The 22,674-nt window shown below is 41.7% G+C and overlaps 2 protein-coding genes across 2 annotated transcripts; one reads left to right on the plus strand and one right to left on the minus strand.

The window, feature by feature from the left end:
• The first annotated feature begins 598 nt into the window (after positions 1-598).
• gle1 (GLE1 RNA export mediator) lies at positions 599-12,059 on the plus strand. Its single transcript, XM_071483830.1, has 15 exons — positions 599-995; positions 2,181-2,411; positions 2,971-3,129; positions 3,221-3,369; positions 3,459-3,519; positions 4,407-4,664; positions 5,429-5,651; positions 5,949-6,061; positions 7,322-7,534; positions 8,229-8,419; positions 8,509-8,638; positions 9,011-9,115; positions 9,793-9,875; positions 9,973-10,036; positions 11,001-12,059. Exons 1-15 carry the CDS (start codon positions 891-893, stop codon positions 11,067-11,069), a joined length of 2,154 nt encoding a protein of 717 aa, XP_071339931.1. The 5' UTR covers positions 599-890; the 3' UTR covers positions 11,070-12,059.
• Positions 12,060-12,686: 627 nt separating this feature from the next.
• Positions 12,687-19,919, minus strand: ptgesl (prostaglandin E synthase 2-like). The gene is made up of 7 exons (XM_071483832.1): positions 19,425-19,919; positions 18,013-18,201; positions 17,545-17,600; positions 16,531-16,683; positions 15,394-15,594; positions 15,088-15,205; positions 12,687-14,008 (listed from the first exon to the last, which is right to left on the minus strand). The coding sequence occupies exons 1-7, from the start codon at positions 19,902-19,904 to the stop codon at positions 13,880-13,882; spliced, it is 1,326 nt and encodes a 441-aa protein (XP_071339933.1). The 5' UTR covers positions 19,905-19,919; the 3' UTR covers positions 12,687-13,879.
• Positions 19,920-22,674: the final 2,755 nt, after the last annotated feature.

Here is a 22,674-nt window from a genome sequence, read left to right on the forward strand (position 1 = left end):
TATGTATATTGTTTTAAATAACTTTTCTGCACACCTCTTAATTCTGATTGCATCGTTTTAAAAAATCTTTCAAGTCCCTAAATTTGAGAGCTCATACATTTTAATTTCTATACAAATTAGCCATATATATACCATTGATTTAAAATACAATCAGTCAGATAAGTATAAAGTGTCTGTACTTCATATACAGTCAATTCCTGTAGGGAGATTAAATAATTATCAATATTTTACATATACAGTTTTACTCCTGCCAAACCCCATGAAGAACTTTGGTAATTCGAGATATTCTTGCTCATTCACAAGCTTAATAAGACTATAAGAGAAAATAGTAGTGCACTGTCCAACATCTGGGGTCTGTTTTTGAACTCAGCATACATCTGATGCACCAAAATCATCTTGTTTAGCTTCTTTTAACATTTAGAGTTGAGTTGACCAGGTGAAATAAATACATAAACTGGATGCTGGTGAATGGCTTTTACGCCGAATTTTCCCATTTGTCGTGTTGCAATCAGCTTTGAAGTTTTGGCGTGAGGAGAGTTGCGTATTTATATAAGTAGAGCAAACAATGAAATACAGATTAAAAAAAACCGGGGGCCGGAATACCGCATGGTGCCCTCATTTGAACCACCTGGTCAGAATACTCTCATTAGCAAAAAAAAAAAATGTAATTAGATGGGATACATTTTATTGTGTCCGTTGCTATTTTTAAGAGATCACTAAACCCAGAAAAAAAAAATAAAAATAAGGGGATTGTCCAGGCGGAACCGTAGAGCCTCAATGCCGCATTTCTTGTCGGATTGTAATTAATGTAACCTCATACGGCGGTTCAAAATTCTGCTCAGCGCTACCGTTCGTTAGTAGTTTTGTTTTTTGTTTACTAGTCTGTCAAGATGCCTGCTGAAACCATGGGACAGCGATGGGACGTTCTGGAGGCCTTAAAAAATTCACCAAAGGGAAAAATCACTTTCGACCCGCACTGGTCGGACAGGGGCGAGGTGAGTTCACCGCCGGCTAACGCAGATGCTAGCCGGCTAACGGCTAGCTAACGTTAGCCAGGCTAAGCTGCCACTGTCTGTTTACCTGAAGTTAGACAACGTAGCCACTGTTGAGTCGTTATTTATTATTATTATTTACTTACAGTAAGAATAGAACCACAACAGTTTGCTAAATCATCGATACTGAACAAATTAGCTGTGGAGGGAAACATTTAAGTGCATTTACTTAAGTACAGTGTGAAATGAATACCACTTTAATAGACAGAGAGGCTTAAATGATTCTGTGCCATGATATAGACAGTGTGTATAGATGGTAGTGTTGTAGTCTGTTCACCTGTCACTCAGATGGGTTGAGGCAAAGTGTTATGGTGAGTTATCTGAGTGTTTCCGTTTTCAGCTGCTTTATGCTTCTCCATCAGCACTTCAGAGAGAAATATTCTGCGTTTTACTTCACTGTGTTTGTATGACAGCTGTATTATAAGTTACATTTCAGAGGGGGATTTTCCCTCAAACAAAATGTGGTAAGCTAATAAAATATAACAAATTGATTAAAATAAAAAAAGATTGGACAACTTCTAGATTTGTGACCTTTCACAAAAAACAAAACAAAAAAAAACTGTGTACCTGGGGCCTCAGTCAACTTTCAACTGTGTATGTCATTTCAGAACTTTTACATACAACTGTATCTTATAGCTGTGGGTGCTAGTTAGTGTTAGTGTTCAAAATTAGTGTACTGAACACCAGAACTACATGATTGTCAGTGTTATCTCAATCATTATAGTCCCTCCACAACTCATAATAAGACTTAGATAGGGGATCTGCACACTATTAATTTTAATTAATTGATGTTTTGATATACCAAATATGATCTTTGTCAGATTGTCAGTGTCACAGTGTGGATCCTCTGTCTGAGTCTTGAGTTTTTTGGATTGTCGGTCCAGCAGATGGAAATTTTATTTTTGTTTTTTTTGTTCTTTTTTTTTCTAAAAGTGAATATAACTCAGTGTACTTTTTGTGGCGTGCGTGTAAGTATATTTAAGACTGTTTGGTTGAAATGTCAGTGATATATTATCAAAACCTGGAGCTGGGTGTGCACTCATCCTCTCTCTTAAAAGAAATACAAGCCTGTTAAGAGCTTAAGTGAACGAAGTGCACTTGAGTTATGGTGTGTCTTTGTTCTTGCAGCATATTATGGCAGGTTGTAAAGAGGACATCAGCTTGTCCTCACACTCTGCCATGATACTGGCGCGTCTCAGCTCCTCGCCCCTGCAGAAGTCCTTCTGTATGGGCTCCAGCTCCGGAGACTCAAGCCCTGGCCTGTCGGAGGAGACCCCAGCCTCAGTTTCCTCCATAGGATCCGTCCCTGACATCAACGCTAAGCATAACACACTATCTGCAACCCTGTCTTTAAAGAAGGCAAGTCTCTCCTCCAGACCTGAATACATGCAGATCTCCCTGTGTTTCATTTATCACATGATATTGTAAATCTGGTGTGTTAAAGGAAGAGTTCATCCAAATCCACATTACAACTTGATCTTGCCAAAAAATTCTCCTCAAAAAGTCCACTTACCTTAGCTCTCAGCGACATGTTAATAAGCAACTTTTTGTTCATTTATTTACACTTCACTATTGAGTTATTTGCTAGTAAAGCAGGACACAATTGAATTATGAGATGGGCTAACACATAAGTTAATAGAAGAAGAAAATGTTCAAGTTCAAACATGTTCAGTTCAAACTTACTGTAATTACTGTAAAATAAAACAAACAGGTTCTGATAGAATTGTTCTTTTGTGTAGTGGAATTCATCTTCCATGAAGTCAGTTATTGACATTTTACAACTTTTAAATTAGCATCTTAAAACCTGGAAGACTGTCTATTTCTTAAAGAGAACACACTTAGTTTTATTCCATGTGACTCCATCTGAACCTGTCCTGAATTTCCAGCTCTGTGTTTTGCTCATGTTCATGTGCTGCAGGCTGTTAGTGATGTGGCGAAGGATGAAGATCCCGAGGCAGATGTCAGTGAGGTTTCCAGTCCTGCGTTACCACATGCCATTTCCCTGCTGTCGCCCAAAGACATGGAGACGGCCGGAGGCATTATCAAAGCTAAGGAGGAATGTCGAGAAAAGGCCAAGGTCAGAGACTGGTGACAAGAAGATGATGGTTGTATACAGTTTTTTTTATGAGAAAAAGATAATCTCACCGAATCTTAAATCTGACGCTCAGGTGGCGCTCAGAAAGCGGCAGGAGATGCAGGAGAAGCAGTTGGCGGCGGTGGCAAGTGCTGAGTCGGAGCAGTTGAAACGCTTCGAGGAGTTCATGGAGCTGAAGCAGAGACAGGAGTGCCAAGTCATCATGGACATGATGGACAGAGAGTAAGAGCCAACGGCAAGGATGCAAATCTTACGGTGGTTTCACATTTCTGAAATGTTACATGTGACCAAAACACTGTGGTTTTCCACAGAACTAAGGAGAGCATCGGACGTCAAGAGAAGCTGAAGGAAGAGCAGCGACACAGGATGAAGGTACGATCATGCAGAGAGGATACTGGTGGGAAAGCCACCCTAAAAAAATGTTTGGAAACACCAAGTAGTCTGGTGTCAAAATCCTGTGTTTATCAAACATTACTGAGAAGAAAATTAGTCTGAACCAGCAAGAAAAGTTTCATGAACTTTAGCATTTAGCATTAACATAGGAAGTTACACCCGACCTGTTAGAGCTGCTAGGAGATGGAGGTCAGACAGAGACATTTCAATATAAATGCAAAAACCACACAATTAATTAAAACTCATTAATATTTACACATATTTAACCTGTTACCAGCCAGACGCAATTTTTGTGCACAAGCCTGAAAATAATGTTTTTAAAATGTAAAGGTTCTGTTCTTCAGCACTTTAGTTTTACAACAAAAAAGTGCGAACCAGGTCATAGTTCGAGTCTGAACCCATTCTGTCCGCCTGTCGCAGCTGTTGCCCTGATATGACGTTGAAAACATTTTCTGTATGAGATCAAAGTTTGATTTCTAACAGACAAAGTGTTTGGTTCTGACAGAGTCGTCACTGTTGTTCCTTGTTACAGTGAAGTGTAACTTTGTGAGGTCATCGGTTTCTATGCAGAAGACGTGTGTTTGTGCATCAGCCACAAAAAATGATTCTGTTGTTGTATAAGTGATGTTTTAAAAAGCTTAATAATGTCATCACGTGTTCACAGAACATCTCTCCTGTTGTGGAATAACTGAGCGCCGTCTCCTGACATGGGGTTACGCCCCCTCTGAACTTCTCCTGACACTGAGATAAAAGTTGCTCAAATATTTTCAGTTGTTGTCCTGAAAGTCGGACCAACAACATGTCACTTTGAGACCGGCCTCGCAGGTTTTCTACCATATTAATGAATTTTCTTTGTTGTCCTTCAGATCCTCAACCTGCGGCTGAGGGAGGCGGAGCAGCAGCGCCTGCGGGAGGCGGAGCTGGAGCGGCAGCGGCAGGCGGAGGGCAGGGAGAGGCTACGTAACCTGAACACCATCCAGGAGGAGATCCTGCAGCTCAACCAGCTGCTGGAGCCGTCCACCCAGTCCAACAGCAGTCTCCCGCCAGCCAGCCTCAGCTCCTACAGCACCCGAGGGAACCAGCTGTGCTCGCAGGTGTCGGAGGTGGTGCGGAAGACGGCAGAGGTCAGTGTAACTCCTGAATGTTGAAGCTCAGGTACGCTGACAGGAAAAAAAACAAACTCTTGGATGTGTTAAAAAGTTATTACAACTTGGTTTGTGTCTTCTTTATTTCTGCCATCACTTCAATCATCAAACTGTTAAATCATTTTCTTTTCGACAACCATCACAGTTTGTTTTTCTCAACTGGGAAATATTACATTTATTTTAGGATTATTTAATTTAATTTAAAGCAAAGCAAAGTAGGGTTGGGGGAAAATGGATGGATTTATTATTTGGTTAAATCACGTGTCTATAATATGTCAGAAAATGTGAGAAATGCCCTAAAAAATTCCCAAAGCCCAACATGATGTCTTTAAATTTTTTTTTGTCTGACCATCAGTGAGAAATTGAAAAGGTGTTAAATGTACAATGAAATAAAAGAGAGAGAAAAGCAGGGAATCGGCACATTCAAGAAGCTACAACTAGAGAATGTGAGAAAGGAAAAATAGACTTTGGAAACTGTTGATTTGATTTCTGTGAATCAAGTGGAATATTCGCTGTTCTTGTATCTCAGGATGTTACGTGGGTCATTGTCTGCAACTTTCCCCATTTGTCTATTTTTTTTCCTACGTTACACATCTTTGCATTTACTGCTTTGTATCCTAAACTCTGTTCGACTCTGTTTGCTCAATTGTGTCTTTTCTTCAAGCTGACATTTGGCAAATTGTGTATAATATCAGGTTTGAACCCGAGTCTGTGTGTGACCATCTCTACTGTGTCTCTTCCAGGGAGAGTTCCCCAGCATGGAGGACATGACTGTGGCTGAGCGAGCCCTCCACGAGATGAGGGCGCTGATCCGGGTGATTCAGGAGGAGGTCGCCAAGGTCCAAGAGAAGAAGAAGAGGGACCAGGAGGAGGAAGAGGGGCGCAGGAAGCAGGCGGAGCTGCAGGCGCAGCAGGAGGCGCAGAAGAAGGCGGAGCAGTCAGCCAAAGAGAAGGCGCAGAGGAAAGGTGAGAGAGCTGCAGAGAAAGAGGAAGAATTGCAAACAGCTCTTCACATGTATATAAGAAATCAAAGCTACAGCTCCGGCTTTTTTTTCCTCTTCAAACTGAGTTAATGTGAAGAAGATACACTGAATTATCACTGCATACAAGTTGGTGACACTGCTGCAGAGGAAAAAACATTTAGGATAGAAAAAGGAGTCAGTAAGACTGAGGACATTTTCTTAAATCTGCTGTTAACTTTGTAGTTGAACGTGTAGAATTCTTACATTATAATTAATGTTGTTGTTTAACATGTTGCCACAGGGCTGCAGAACAGCGCTGAAGACAGCACGTTGAAATGGTTCAAAGAGCTGCGGGACTCAGCCGCTCAGTGCACTCAGTCCTTCGAACAACTCAACTCCCCAAAAGACACCCAGGTGGGTTCTTCTTCTCTGCAGCAATGTTTGTAATGAAATCAGGAATTTCCCAGCAGCCTCAGGGGCACTTATGCAACCATAATAATGATTTTTTACATGTCCCCTTTCATACACAAAATGCAGCTTAAAGTGCTTCACATATTTACAGAAGAGCAAAGCAACAAAAACGGCAGGATGAAAGAAATTCAGCTTCACTGTTTGTACCACTTCAGAGGTTCTTTGTTCAGGCAGAGGAGGCTTTTACTTCAATGTAGATTCAGGTTTGAAAAAGGTTGAAGTCGTCTTATTTTTGAAGACTAGGCAGTTCTTTGTTTTTGAATGGAGTGGGCACCAGTGTCCTCTACAGAGTGTTGCATTATGGGTTGTTTGCAGCCTTTATGTTGCGAGTGTTGTCAGTCTGTTTATAGTGAGTTGGTCACTTGTAAGGCTACGTCCATATTACTACATTTTAGTTTTAAAATGCATCTTTTTTGCCACGTTTACTCTTGCCATCTACACTACTCAGGATTTTTTGAGCCTCCAAATGTTTTGTTTTCTAAAGATGTTCATATTTTTGGTGTCTTATGATGGACAGAGATTGTTTCTGATACAGAGCTAAAACAGTCGTCTGGACGGAGGTCGTTTTCATTTTAAAATGGCGTTTTACAATGAAAATGTAGTATTGTGGATGTAGCCTGGAGAAGTTTCTGATGATTGAAGACGAGTTCACAGCGTCTTCACTGCAGAAAATAACCAGACAGAAAATCCGTCAAACAGCCAAGAATCACAGCCGTCATTGAGGATGAGATCAGAAAAACAGTCTGACAGGAGATAGTGTGAGTCTGTGACTGAGACACAAGATACACAAGAGTAGGTTTTATGTATGAGTATGTTTCATGTTTCTACAAGAGAAAAGGCCTCGGTGACAAGGACTCTTCTCCTGGGATTAATGAGATCTCAGGGAAACTTTCCCAGCAGGATGAGTTTGACAGTGTTTCCTTTCCTCAAATCGTCGGCCTGTGTTCAGGCTTATATGGGAAATCAAAACTATATGATCAAAGAAAACGTAAACAAGTTAAGGAATCTGATTGGACATTGGCTGCCAACTTTGTAGTACGTGACAGCTGTTGACACTTTAAGTCAGGACCCAAAAAATCCTGAGGTTTAATACCCAGCCATGATATGCAGCTCTGTTGTGGTGACACTTGATGTTTTCAGTATGGATAGTGCCACTGAGCAGAACCCTGAACAGGTGGTTTCCTTTCTCCTCTCTCATCACAGACAAAGAAGCTGAAGCTGGAGCTCCAGAAAGCAGCCACCATCCCTGTCAGTCAGATCGCCAGCAACTCGGGATCGCAGCTCCAAGAAATCTTCGACAAGATCGACAAACTGCTGTCGGGACGGCCGGTGGTGTCGGGGGGCAGGTCTGTCTCCACCTCCCAGCATCCTCAGGGCCTGGACTTTGTCTGCTACAAACTGGCTGAGAAGTTTGTGGTGAGTCTGTCTGGTGCTGTTTGATATATTTGAACAATTCTTTAGAGATGAGTTTCAGTGAGTTGAAAAAAAGGAGGAAAACAGCAGAATAGGATCAGTCAAAAGAATTGATTGTAGCTGTGAGGTTTCATATGAAAACGTTGTCATTTTTACAGTTGGTTACTCTTACATTCGTTTGAAAGGTAAATAGTTTGATGTTGCATTCAAGTTGTCAATAGAAATAATTGGGAGATAATGAGTTAACAGCAGTTTTGGTAATTGATTATTTATCAAACAAAATGTCAAAAATTCTCTGGTTCCAGCTTCTTAAATATGCTTTTCCTGCATCATTGTAAATGATGGTTGGTGGTTGTGGACCATTTACTGAGATCAATCAAAGAAAAGTATTTGCAGTGCTAAATAGATCTGAAGTCTGAAATTTGATTTGTTGACATTTAAAGATGCAAGTGGCACAAGAGGATTAGTGCTGCAAAATTTATTTTCATTATCGATGAATCTGACCATTATTTTATTTTTCTTTCTTGATTAATTGTTTGGTTTATAAATAAAATGTCAAAAGTACCTTTTACAACTTCCTGTGGCCCAAAATTATACCGTTATTATATTGCCTGAGCCTACTCTGTATTTGTTCTACAAACAAACAAAACCTGTATACACACAACAAGCCTAAACTACGCTGAACTGCTCTGAACAGAAACAAGGAGAGGAGGAGGTGGCGTCTCACCACGAAGCAGCCTTCCCCATCGCCGTGGTGGCCTCTGGTGTCTGGGAGCTGCACCCTCGGGTGGGAGACCTCATCCTCGCTCACCTGCACAAGAAGTGCCCGTACGCAGTCCCACATTACCCTCCGATGAAGGAAGGCACACCTGTGGAGGAATATCAGAGGTGAGATACTCAGAAACGTCACCTCTCCCTCCTCTTTGCTCAGTACACAGGTGCAGACTTGTGTCACGTTTTAACCTTCTCTTCATCAGGATTCTTGGTTACCGCGTGGACGACTCCGGGGTGGAGGGTCAGGACAGTTTCCTGAAGAGGATGTCTGGGATGATCCGTCTGTACGCCGCCATGATTCAGCTGCGGTGGCCCTACGGCTCCAAGCAGGGGGTAAAAAAAAAACTGTCCCACCTGCTGTTGAGGTTCCTGTTTGTTCAGAATCAAAAGTGACAACTGTGGAACTGAAGTTACACAAGCAGCGTTGACAAGATGAGCATTAATATCAGTGATGAGAATCCAACCACAAGCGCAAGTCTTTAAAAAATATTTAGATCTGGAAACACTAAAGTTTTTATCTTATTATGTTCTTTTTATCTCATCATTATCTTCTTATCTCATTTAAAACCTGCATTTACCTATTTAATCTCATTCTTATTCTCATGTTTTTTTTTTTATTATAAATCATAAAGTAACTACTAAGAATATGTTACTGCATGTTTTAATACTGTAATAAGCGGTTTTCTGTTCTTTGTGATGTTTCAGTCGGTCCCTCACGGTCTGAACCACGGCTGGCGCTGGTTGGCTCAGATGCTCAACATGGAGCCTCTGGCCGACATCACAGCAACGCTGCTGTTCGACTTCCTGGAGGTGAGTCATGCAGCTTTTTAACGTTTATTTATTTACATCTTAAATTTTCATATTCTAAAGAAGACTACACAAAGTCATTCAAATGTGCACGTGTTGTCCAAGCAGCGTCCTCCGGTCCTCACAGAGGCTACGTCCATCTTTTATTTACAGCCCATGCTGGTGTCTCTTTATTATCTGCTGTTACAACACAGGTTCAGTTTTGTTTCAGCTGTTTATTATTTGAAGAATGCTCATTAATCTGACCCACTGGTTCACACTGGATAAAATATAAAATACAGCTTACAGAGTGACGAATGAGTTCTCCTTTGTTTTCTCTTTTTGAAAAATGTGTTGTTTTTTGTTTCCACATACTTATTTTCTTGTGTGTTGTATTTTCATCACGGAGCTTAAAAAGAGAAAGACTTCCTGTATCTATATAGTCTTAGATGTGAGCTCTGATACAGGTGTGTGTGTGTTTAGAGTTTTTGTTATCTCTCCTGAGGTTAGAGTTCAGTGTGTTGTTGTGACCAGTGCAGGTGAGTTAGACTTTGGCCAGTATTTTCTTTTTTCACTGAGCAGCTGAGAACCAATCAGTGAAGATGAACAGTGAGGATCAGACCTTTGAAAGCAGCTGTGGGTGTAACTGTGGCTCGGCTACTGTGTTGATGTTTGTCTTGATGTTTGTGTGTCTCCCTCAGGTTTGTGGTAATGCTTTGATGAAACAGTATCAGAGCCAGTTCTGGAAACTCATCCTGCTTCTTAAAGAGGAGTACTTCCCCAGGTACACACTCTCTTTAGACTTCCTGTAGCAGAGATCACAGCAGCTGCCTCCTGAAGTTTAACTTTAATGTCCCACTGCTTCTCTTTGGCGTCTCCAGGATTGAAGCCGTAACCAGCAGTGGACAGATGGGCTCAGTCATCAGACTCAAACAGTTTCTAGAGGTAAGAAACTTGCTGCTAATGTTTGCTAATGTTAGCTTGTGCAGCACAGTCACAGACACCACCTCCCTAAAGATGATTCTGAACACTGTTCATCATGTTGAGACAAAAATGCTTTAAACACAGCAGCCACTGTGTTTGGCTCCTGTTATATCCATCATTAATCCCTGCACTCGTCACTTTCACATATTTCATGTGACTGGACTTAATATCATACACTGCTCTCCACCTTCACTGTTCTACAGTTTAATTACTGGGATGTTCTGGAACAAGTCTGATCCACAGAGGCTCCAGTTTGTAGCCTACAGGAAGCAGCAACACACTGACCTCACAGCTAACGTTCAAAAGCAAGACTGGAAGGTTGAATTGTGCCCAGTCAAGGTGGCTCCACCACAAGGCTCCTGACGGGGGTAGGAGTCAGAGGGCAGGCCCACAGGAGAGCAGTTAGAGCCCTCACTGGGGCTGCAGAAAGGATCAGTCACTGGCTGAGGCTGAAACGAAGAGATCCCATCTGAGCTCCCAAGTGATCAGCTTGAGCCTAACCACGAGACACACACCCAGCTCTGATGAGCCTGCGGTGGGCCTGCCTCGACTCACGGTGTCGTACTGGTAGCAATAGCCAATGGTCGCCTCCAAGAGCCGCCCCAATAATTGTTGTGCTGAAACTTGAGGGATTGTAACACCCAGTCCTACCAGGGAGTCTGAAAAGTTTGGTGCCAGAAACCGCAGGGCACCTTCAGAGGTCTTGTAGGGTACACGCCTCGGTGGGTACAGCAGCATCTCAGGCAGGAGTGGTCATACTGTTTCGGCTCATTGGTGTGTGACAACATGGGGAAGCTCCATTACACTGCTTGTGGTGGAGAGAGTATAGTAGACAGAATGTGTTTGTGGCTGATTTGCTCCTGAAGCGTGTGGACTTGTTTTGTTTCTTGTGAACACACTAAACTTACCTCTGTCTCCCACACAGACGTCACTGCAGAGCCGACAGATCAGCCCGCCCAAAGGTCAGCTCACCTCCACGTTCTGGAGGTCGTGAGGGAGCAGGAGACGTGCTGGGTGTTGCTGCATATCGCTGCGTTTAGGGCTGAATACAGGAAGAGGGGGGGGTGGTCTGATGCTGAGAAAGCTCCTCGGAGGCTGGAAGGAGACTTGCTCTGTAGGCGCCGTTAGTCAGGAAGCTGCTGGGAAGATGGTCATCACATCTGTTAAACCTGCTCTGGTTCAACTTCCTGGACGTCTCAAAGAGCTGATCAGGAGGCAGCTGATGGATGATGACGCACCAACGGACGCACTCAACTTCATTTTTAGGCTATGAGACATTTATCAGCAGCTTTGGAAAAAAGTTTTAAACTGCTAACAACAATATATTTATCTAAAGGGAGCACTTCTGGAATAACACCAACACTGACATCCGTCCTACCAACATCTGTGCAGATGGATTCTTGGGTGTCCTCGTCCAGATGTGTCTGTAGTGCACAGATGTTTTCTGCTTCTAAGTGTGTGCATCAAAAAAAAAGTCCAGTAAAAGGAGGACACGCAATAATTATGCTGTTGAGATATAAACCTCTCCTTTAAGTTTCTCTGAAGTGCCTCCAGAGTTGAAGATCACATTGTTCTCAGCTGTTTACATCAGTTTCACTGTTAGTTTGCTTTTTATCGTGCTCATGAAATCTGGTCACTACAGGAGCATCAGTACGACTCGACAGTTGCTGTTCAAATCACAATTGTGTTGAATGATTTGCTATTTATTTTTTTATGAATCCACCATGTGGAACAAAGACTTGTGGTTCATTACAAAACTGTGAGAGTTCTTTAGTCTTTCAGTGTTGTCCTGAAACATGAAGATGACTCTGAGCTTTAAAGTGAGATTCACTGTGATTAGTTTTGTTCCAGCTTTTATTTTGCTGTGTTCTGACTATAATGTAGAATAAACAGGAGGAATAGATGCCAAAATGATTGTAATCTTGGAGTTGTGCAAAAATGTCTCCATCAATGAAATAAAACCCTGTCAACACTTAATTGGAAATATTTGTTGTGCTTGGGTTTGTTTAGTTTTTCTCCTTCTGAAGAAAAAAAACAAGTGTTAAAAGTGAAAATGATCAGTCAACAAACAGTTTATCAAATCAAAGCATCAGTCTCTGATTCAAGCTTCTGAAATGTGAGAATTTTCTCTTTTTATGTCATTTTAATCTGAGTGTTTTTGGATTGTTGGTTGGCCAAAATTATACTGAACAAAAAAAAAATAGATCTAAGATTTTCTCTACACAGGATTTTTTTATTTATTTATTTTTTTAACAGATGTTTAAATCCATGTCAGTGAGTGTTTCTCCTTTGTCAAGATCATCCATCCACCTGACAGGTGTGGCATAGCCAGATGCTGATTACACAGCATGATTATTGTACACGTGAGCCTCGGGCAGGTCACAATAAAAGGCCACTTTAATATGTGCACTTTTACTTTGGAAAAAAGAAAAGACATTTATTCGGCACTGAACTGTGGATTTGTATTTTTCCAGGTGTAACTCTGCGTGTGTATAACTAGAAACCAGCGTTTCAGTCAGCAGTAATACGACTACAACTAACACCTAGCAAATCCTGATGCTCTTTATCCAGCATTAATGTGTATCTGATGTGCCAATAAAAACACACAACCTCAGGTTTCCTTTTTTATTTTACCTTTTTACAACTATGCACATTGAGTCACTTTCAGTACAATTAATTTAGAAGTTAATCTGCAGCAGACAGTTTGCATATTGAGTACATTCAAGCTGGCAGCTCACCAGTTCCTCTTCAGTTTAATTTCATTTTACCCCGAAAGAGAAAGAACAGCAGTCGATGAGCTGTTGATTCCTCGCTGACAGACAGATCCTGCATCGCTTATCTGAAATAAATACAGAGACAACCTGATCTCCTGGAGGCCACAGCTACTGAACTCCAGACAAAACTGCTGTGATATGAAACCTTTTATGACCGTGAACCTGAAACCAAACATCGAATTCTGACAGAAGCTTCATATGGACGAGTTTCTCTTTACAGCATGTGTTTGAGAGCTAAAACTTCAGACAACAGATTTGTACAGTCGAGAGATCTTGTTTTGTTCCATAGATAACGTGTCTCTGGCTGAGAACCACTGACAGAGCATGTTTTTAAAGATTTTAACAAATAATAATTTGTGAAATATTTCAGCAGTTGCCAGATCACATCATTACTTAGCCATGGTGAAGACCCAATAGTTGTTTCTTCGAAGGACTTTTTCAGACCAGTGAAGAGCAGGAAATGTGTAAAGTCATTTCCCAGGTCTGCACAGAAACCCCGTGGGCTGTCCAACATACCTGCTTTTCACTTCCCCGCAACACAAAACATATCTAACATATTTGCAGGAAGTTGCTGTATCACAAATATGCTGACTTACTCCTTTACTCATGCTGTGAGAATTTGACTGGAAAATGCCTTGGAATGGCAGAGAAGACACAGTCTCTTATTGATGTTTTTGCAGTTCCAACACTTCACCAGTAGAGGTCAGTAAAAATCCCTTAAATGAACAATGGCTCCACCACAAAGCTGCTTAATCAATAAAAGTTCAAATTAAATATCTGACGACGGCGTTTTCATGTGCGATTTCTTTATCTACCTCAACATCTGCAGTGAACTCGTTCTGACAAATCAACAGGTTTAAACTCGTGTGTCGAGCAGGAAATCAATCAGTGACCGCTCTCCAACCGTTTCTGGAATTTCCACAAGGGAAGCAGGACTTCTTGCCTCCTGGTCTCTCTTCTTTCTGGAGGTTTACCGTTCAGTCTGTTTGAGGCTGGAGGCGCTCAGTGTTTCCGTGGCCTCTGCTTCGCCTCAGTGTCTGCCCTCGTGGTTGAGCGTCGCTCTCTCCATGCGTCTGTACCAGTGTTTGACTTTGGTGTTCTCCATCATGTCGTCAAACGCCTGCAGGCCCTCCATCACTCTGAGGACGCCAAACACCGCCTGCAGACGGAAAAATAAAAAGTTTAGAGGCCATAATTATCAAGTGGCCATGTGCAGATTTACACACTGGAAAACAACAGGTTTAAAAATACAACCCTACTGGTTTTACAGCCTGGATCTGTGGCGGCAGAGGAAATTCTCTGTTGGTATCAAATCAAATGGGTTTATCAACATTTTAGTCTAGTGGCTCCCAGCCTATAGGCCGGGGCCCCTCCTGAGGAACCGTGATATGTTAAATGGGAGAGGACAAAGGAAAAACTGGAGGAAAGTTCTGACACACAGATTTATATTCTTTTTTTTTTATGTTTCTCTAATCTTTGATTTTGCGGTGAAATTTTATTTAAATAACAATTATTTATCTTCTTTTTTTATTTGGCAATTGTATCTATTACAATTCTTGAAATGAAACCATCTGAGAGATTTTGAGGGGGTGTCACCCTTTAGCGGAGCTGCTAACTTATAGAGCTCTGTGACAATAGAGCTAAACTAGACAGTAACTTCTCACACGTCAGAACGGCTGGAAACCACTGGTTTCATCTTTAGTAACAAACTGTATTTCATGAGCTTAATGTATGTTTTTTGATGTAAAATCTTAATTTGAAAAGTGAACATAAAACTGAAATATTCAAACCCCGAAACGGCACTCGAATAAACTGTCACTACGTACTGTTAATGTGTTAATAACATGGATAAAAGAGCATTTTATGTTAACATTTAACTTTTTAAATTGTGAACATGTTACTATAGTTTCTACTAAGATCTACTGGTAAATAGATTTTAACATGCTATGCTAACCTGCTAACAACACGCCCACTATTAGCATCTGAACATCAGGCTCTCAGACGCCAGAGTAGCTGCTGCCGCAAAGTAAATGATGAACAGAAAGAAAAACACCAACATTTACTACATGAGCTGGTTTATGCTAACTTATTCTACAGATGTTTTAGCAAGGTAACATCCCTCTACTAATACTAGCCTCTCTCATGTGTTACAATTGCATGTGAGTTTTTATATAAAGGTGCAGCTGAGAGCGAGTTTCACAGGTGATCAGAGGTAAAACCCCAGCTGTGCTCCCTCACCAGGTCTGCCAGGTTGGGATAGTCTCCGCCCATGAACTTCCTGTTCTTGCCGATGGCTGCCACCCATTCGTTGACGGCCTTGTAGAGATCCTGCCTGACGTCGTCCTGCAGGTTGTGTCTGTTGGTTCAAAAGGGAGAAAATCACTACTTTTACATTCAAATGCTGACTTAAAATGTAAAAACTACAAGTGCAAACACCAGAGACATTTCCACACCACGGGGGAGGCGGGTCCAGGTCCTCGTGTTGGAAATAAACTGATCCCAACTGAGAATCGGAGGAAGATATCTCTTTAAAGTTTCACTCACCGACTTTTCAGCCTTTTGGCGATGAGGAACATGGCCGCAGCGCCGACGTATTTGGCAAAGAATCCTTCAAAAGAACCGAACTTGCCCTCACGCACGATGTAGTCGAAGGAGGCCAGGGCCTCGCCGGTGGTTCGGTACACATTGGGAGATATAAGGTGCACCAGCCAATCGTCGGCCCACTGACGCCACTTCATCTCCTCCCTGGAAACAGGAAGAGAAACGTTTCAACATCAACATCACTTCGCTGCGTGTTAGCAACCAGGCGTAAAAGCTTCACCTCCTAGGACCCTGCGTCCACATGTGTGGACATCACATTCTGGGTTGTCTAGACCACAACACTAAATTTAGCTCTACAAGGGCCTGGTGTCCACTTCATGCAATGTTCAGAAATTTCAATGAACAGTAACAATACAAAATGTTTGTTTTTTACTTTGTTATGTCTTCGTGCAACTGTTGAAGCAGCACTTCAAATGAGCCACGTTGTTCAAAGGGCCACAGTTGTTGTGTCTACTGTTGTTTTGCACTCAGGAAAAATGCTGCTGTGTTCAGGCACAAAATAATAAATGTTTTGCACATCATTACTTAATTGTGACTTCACTGTGTTCTATTGAAATCTAAAACTAAAGTCCTGATATGTGGACATCATTTTCCCAGAAACTACATCATGTAATAAGATAATTCTTTGTTTTTACACTCATCAGGTGCCATGCAAGAGTTCGGGTCTTAGGAGGTTAAAGAAGTCTGGACTTGGGGATTTACTGACGTATTTTGTGTCGTAGAATAAAACGTGAAAATGTCTTGAGGGTGTGTTTAACTTGGATCTTGTTTCAGACATCTGAATAAAAGATATTCAAAAGCCCAGAGAGTTCAGGACGAGGGAGCAGGAAGTGCTAACATGCTAACTCGTGTGATCGGTTTTAGGACTCACTCTTGCAGCGATTTATTTGTACACATTTGACAGATGAGAGGCTGTGAATCATTTTATCGTCTCCTCTAAGTGATGCTGGAGGGAGTGAAGACCCGCTCAGAGGGAGGAGATGCAGGAGGAGGAGGAGGAGCCACATTAGCCCGATGGAGATCAGCCTGTGTGTGTGGGTGGGCAGGGGTGGAGCAGGGGTGGAGCAGGGGTGGACTTACTTCTGCATCCCCTTCTCGGGGTACATCGCAGAGGTCTCGGCTTCGCTCAGCATCAGCCAGTACTTGTTGCCGTACTCGGTCACCTCCTTCCCGCTGTCGTTCACAGACGTCATCTGCGGGTAGCAGCGGACGATCTCAGACACACTCTTCTCCCTGGAAGACAAACGTCCACATTTAAAGAGCCAGTACGTGCTTTTGCTCTAATGCTCTTCATCCATGCAGATAGTTCTGGTGTTATCTGCTTTGGCAATTTTAGACAATTATTAATTATTTTCTTGATCTAAAATGTGGAAATTGTGGAAATCGTGGAAATTGCTCGTTGTAACTTCCCGCAATCCGAGGTGGTGTCCTGTTTGTACGTTTACTCTCACACATGACAAAGAGAAGCACACGATTCTCATTTTTCAGAGGCTGAACCTGATACTTTTTACATTTTTGACAGATGACACAATTTTAAAGATCAAGTTTCAGAGGAATTTTTTGTCAAACAACTAATCAATTACATTTACATTTACTCATTTGCCAGACGCTTTTATCCAAAGCGGCTTACAAGGGAAGGACATAGATCAATGAATGAATCAACTATTCACTGCAGCTCTGCTGTTAACAGTTAAACAGTGAAGCCTGTGGATCATCCAGAAAGTCCTCAGGCATTTTTATGGAAATTATATTATTTTCCATATTATTTATTTCTTTATCTAAATTTTTTTTTTACAATTTTAAAATGTTTTTTAATTGCTTTGAGCCACAAACAAAACTACATTCACTTTCATTGTACTGGGGCGTTAACAAGAAATATAAATATACACTATAAGATATTAAAGAAGAAGTAAACACACTGACTTTACAGAGCTCTATTGTAAATTACACCACTGGATAATCATTTTGTTAATTACAGCATTGCATTAGTTAAAAAAAGTTATTTCTTTGTAGTGGCAGGATGTTGGAGCAGTTCAATTATAATAATTATCAACTGTCTCATCAAACGACATTTAAAAGGAAGCAGCAACTTACTTGTTGACTAAAAAAGTCCTGAGGGAGCTGATGATGACAGAGGAGTCGTTCAGTTGCTGCAACACAAGAGAGAAGAATCAAAAACACATGAAGGCGGGAAGAATAAAACACTGACAGGTTTCATTTCCGGATTACAGCAGGAGAGAGTTCTCCCATCAGAGTGAAAAAAGCTTGGAGCAGCTCTCTGATGTTGTCTCACTGTTGGATTTTTGCAAATTAAAGTGGATGAGAAAATGTATTTACTCAGTACTGACGTGTAAACACTGGTTTCGAGGCACAAGCCCAAGGTGGTGCCTTCAAAACCAGAAAATATTCACATTTGATTAACAGAAACCAGCGAATTTGAAATGATTAAAAAGGTGACGTCAGTCAAATAAATCGATCGATCAGCTCGTGGTTGCAGCTCCGTTTCATTCTGTGGTGTGAAGAGACCCAGGTGAGCGCGCTGCTGAGGTCCAACCGCCTTACCACGTCGCTGTCCACCATCAGGATGGGCACCTTCCTGTAGGTCGACCACTTGATCTCCTGCCTCATCACCGGGTTCACCTCCACGATCTCGTACGGCAGCCCGTAGAAGTCCAGAAAGGCGCGCACCTTGCTGCAGAAGGGACAGGTCTTGTACTGGTACAGAGTCAGCATCAGACCTCCACCCGGAACCTGGAACAAGATTCAGATTCAAGCTCATGTTCGACACCTGAAGAAGATGACAAAAACCACGGCACAGTCTTCTGGTCAGGGTGGTGACCAGGAACCCAAAGGTCACTGGACCAGTCGAGGACCTGCTGGAAGGAGCAGCTCAGCAGCTCAGCAGCTCAGCAGCTCTCCATCAGTCAGGCCGGCATGGTGCCGAGGCCCGACTGAAGCCAGTCCGAGTAAAGACCACGTGACCTGGAGTTTGTCTGACGGGAGCACGGGGGGAAAAGAGGCGGAGCTCTTCAGGCAGAGCTGCAAACACTCTGTCTGGAGAACACCCAGCGTTTCTAATCACCTGGGTAACGCCCACGTCACGGTGTCTCGGCGGCAGAGACGCTGGCGCACGACCTGAGACTGAGGTGACGGCTCACCTTTCAGCTCGACAGCGATCTGAACCAAACGGCCACGACAACTCTGAAGTCTCTTCAGGACGAGCCCCCGACTGTCCCCGACTGTCCCCGAGTGGCCCTGACTCGCCCTGACTCGCCCTGAGTGTCCCTGACTGTCCCTGAGTGGCCCTGACTGTCCCTGACTGTACCTGACTGTCCCTCACTCTCCCTGACTCTCCCTGACTGGCCCTGACTGTCCCTGACTGTACCTGACTCGCCCTGAGTGTCCCTGACTGTCCCTCACTGTCCCCGACTGTCCCTCACTGTCCCCGACTGTCCCTGAGTGGCCCTGACTCTCCCTGACTCTCCCTGACTGGCCCTGACTGTCCCTGACTGTACCTGACTGTCCCTTCACGGCCCAGACCTGGAGCCTGTACGAAGGGGGGACCTGTCCACGTCCAGGTGTGCAGAGCTTTCAGAGACAGACCCTAAAGGACTGGGAGCCGAAGAGGCTTCTACTAAACACTGAATTAAGGGTCTGAATACTTTTGTAAATCAGAGATTTTAGTTTTTAATGTTTAATAAATTTTCGCTTTGTCCTCATTTAAAAACTCAACCTGTGCAGTAAGTGAAGGGTCTGAACTAATGTTGAAGTGGTTTCAGCTACAAACTGTCTCAAGCTGGATTCATCATCATGTGATGCGTTCACTGACTTGTGTCTCAGCTGTAATTATGACTCTGGTCGTGGCTGTCTGACTTCTCTGTGCTGATCTCCAGCAGCTCGGGCTCGGGTCAGTGACTCTGCACCGCGGCTCGCGGCCCACCTGGCGGCCGTGCAGGTGAGCTGAGCGGACTCACCTTGGGCTCCTCCTCGGCCAGGTGCTGCTGGACGGAGAGCTTCACGGTCTGATACAGACCCAGACCTCCACCGAGCAGGAAGGCGCAGCCCAGCACCCTGCCTCCTCCTGCCCGCAGGGAGGACAGCAGTCTGGCCCGGACCCCGGAGCCGCCGGTGCCGTACGCCCTCCTGGATCCATGTGCGCCCGCTCCCCCCACCAGGGAGGACACGGTGCCGGGCCGGCGGGCGGCGGGAGACCCCAAAAGAGACCAGCCGACCTTACCCAGTGCTCTGGCGCAGGCAGCTGCCATGTTGGGTTTACATAAAGTCCCACAATGCACCGCGAAGGAGAAGGTGAAGGGCGCGTTGCCCTGAGTTGAGTCTGTCAGGCTGTGCGACGCCCCTATGTACAAAGGCTTAATCTGAGGAGGGGGATGACTGAGCCCCAAGGGTCTGGAGGCCCCTGTGTCAGAGTCCCAGTCTGAGGTGATTGATAACATTTCCAGGTCAAACAAACAAGAAAAAGTCCCATTAAAAGATCACAGACACAAAATGATCACAAAGAGAGATGCTAAATAAAAAGTAATAGAATTACAAAAGATGCAAAGTGGTGTGAAAGACATGCAAAAAGTTCACACAGACATGTAAAATAACCACAAACACATGTAAAATAACCACAAACACATGTAAAATAACCACTGACATGTAAAATAACCACAAACACATGTAAAATAACCACTGACATGTAAAATAACCACAAACACATGTAAAATAACCACTGACATGTAAAATAACCACTGACATGTAAAATAACCACAAACACATGTAAAATAACCACTGACATGTAAAACAACCACAAACACATGTAAAATAACCACAAAGACATGTAAAATAACCACAAACACATGTAAAATAACCAGTGACATGTAAAACAACCACAGACATGTAAAATAACCACAAACACATGTAAAATAACCACAAACACATGTAAAATAACCAGTGACATGTAAAACAACCACAGACATGTAAAATAACCACAGACATGTAAAATAACCACAAATACATGTAAAATAACCACAAACACATGTAAAATAACCACTGACATGTAAAATAACCACAAATACATGTAAAATAACCACAGACATGTAAAATAACCACAAACACATGTAAAATAACCACAAACACATGTAAAATAACCACAGACATGTAAAACAACCACAGACATGTAAAATAACCACAAATACATGTAAAATAACCACAAACACATGTAAAATAACCACAGACATGTAAAACAACCACTGACATGTAAAATAACCACAGACATGTAAAATAACCACAAACACATGTAAAATAACCACAGACATGTAAAATAACCACAAACACATGTAAAATAACCACAAACACATGTAAAATAACCACTGACATGTAAAATAACCACAAACACATGTAAAATAACCACTGACATGTAAAATAACCACAAACACATGTAAAATAACCACTGACATGTAAAATAACCACTGACATGTAAAATAACCACAAACACATGTAAAATAACCACTGACATGTAAAACAACCACAAACACATGTAAAATAACCACAAAGACATGTAAAATAACCACAAACACATGTAAAATAACCACAAACACATGTAAAATAACCACAAACACATGTAAAATAACCAGTGACATGTAAAACAACCACAGACATGTAAAATAACCACAGACATGTAAAATAACCACAAATACATGTAAAATAACCACAAACACATGTAAAATAACCACTGACATGTAAAATAACCACAAATACATGTAAAATAACCACAGACATGTAAAATAACCACAAACACATGTAAAATAACCACAAACACATGTAAAATAACCACAGACATGTAAAACAACCACAGACATGTAAAATAACCACAAATACATGTAAAATAACCACAAACACATGTAAAATAACCACAGACATGTAAAACAACCACTGACATGTAAAATAACCACAGACATGTAAAATAACCACAAACACATGTAAAATAACCACTGACATGTAAAACAACCACTGACATGTAAAATAACCACTGACATGTAAAATAACCACAGACATGTAAAATAACCACAAACACATGTAAAATAACCACTGACATGTAAAACAACCACTGACATGTAAAATAACCACTGACATGTAAAACAACCACTGACATGTAAAATAACCACAAACACATGTAAAATAACCACAAATACATGTAAAACAACCACTGACATGTAAAATAACCACAGACATGTAAAATAACCACAGACATGTAAAATAACCACAGACATGTAAAATAACCACAGACACATGTAAAATAACCACAGACATGTAAAATAACCACAAACACATGTAAAATAACCACAAACACATGTAAAATAACCACAAATACATGTAAAACAACCACTGACATGTAAAATAACCACAGACATGTAAAATAACCACAGACATGTAAAACAACCACTGACATGTAAAATAACCACAAACACATGTAAAATAACCACAGACATGTAAAATAACCACAAACACATGTAAAATAACCACAGACATGTAAAATAACCACAAACACATGTAAAATAACCACAAATACATGTAAAATAACCACAGACATGTAAAATAACCACAGACATGTAAAATAACCACAAACACATGTAAAATAACCACAGACATGTAAAATAACCACAAACACATGTAAAATAACCACAGACATGTAAAATAACCACAAACACATGTAAAATAACCACAAATACATGTAAAATAACCACAGACATGTAAAATAACCACAAAGACATGTAAAATAACCACAGACATGTAAAATAACCACAGACATGTAAAATAACCACAAAGACATGTAAAATAACCACAGACATGTAAAATAACCACAAAGACATTTAAAATAACCACAAAGACATGTAAAATAACCACAGACATGTAAAATAACCACAAATACATGTAAAATAACCACAGACATGTAAAATAACCACAAAGACATGTAAAATAACCACAGACATGTAAAATAACCACAGACATGTAAAATAACCACAGACATGTAAAATAACCACAAAGACATTTAAAATAACCACAAAGACATGTAAAATAACCACAGACATGTAAAATAACCACAAACACATGTAAAATAACCACAGACATGTAAAATAACCACAAAGGAACACAAAGCCCCCAGGCTGCTATAAAACAACACAAAGATACAAAAAATGACCATAAAGTGATGTAAAACAACCA

Source organism: Trachinotus anak, unplaced genomic scaffold (assembly GCF_046630095.1).
Source record: "Trachinotus anak isolate AG129_WGS33_773 ecotype Australia unplaced genomic scaffold, CSIRO_AGI_Tana_v1 ptg000008l, whole genome shotgun sequence".
Lineage (NCBI taxonomy): Eukaryota > Metazoa > Chordata > Actinopteri > Carangiformes > Carangidae > Trachinotus > Trachinotus anak.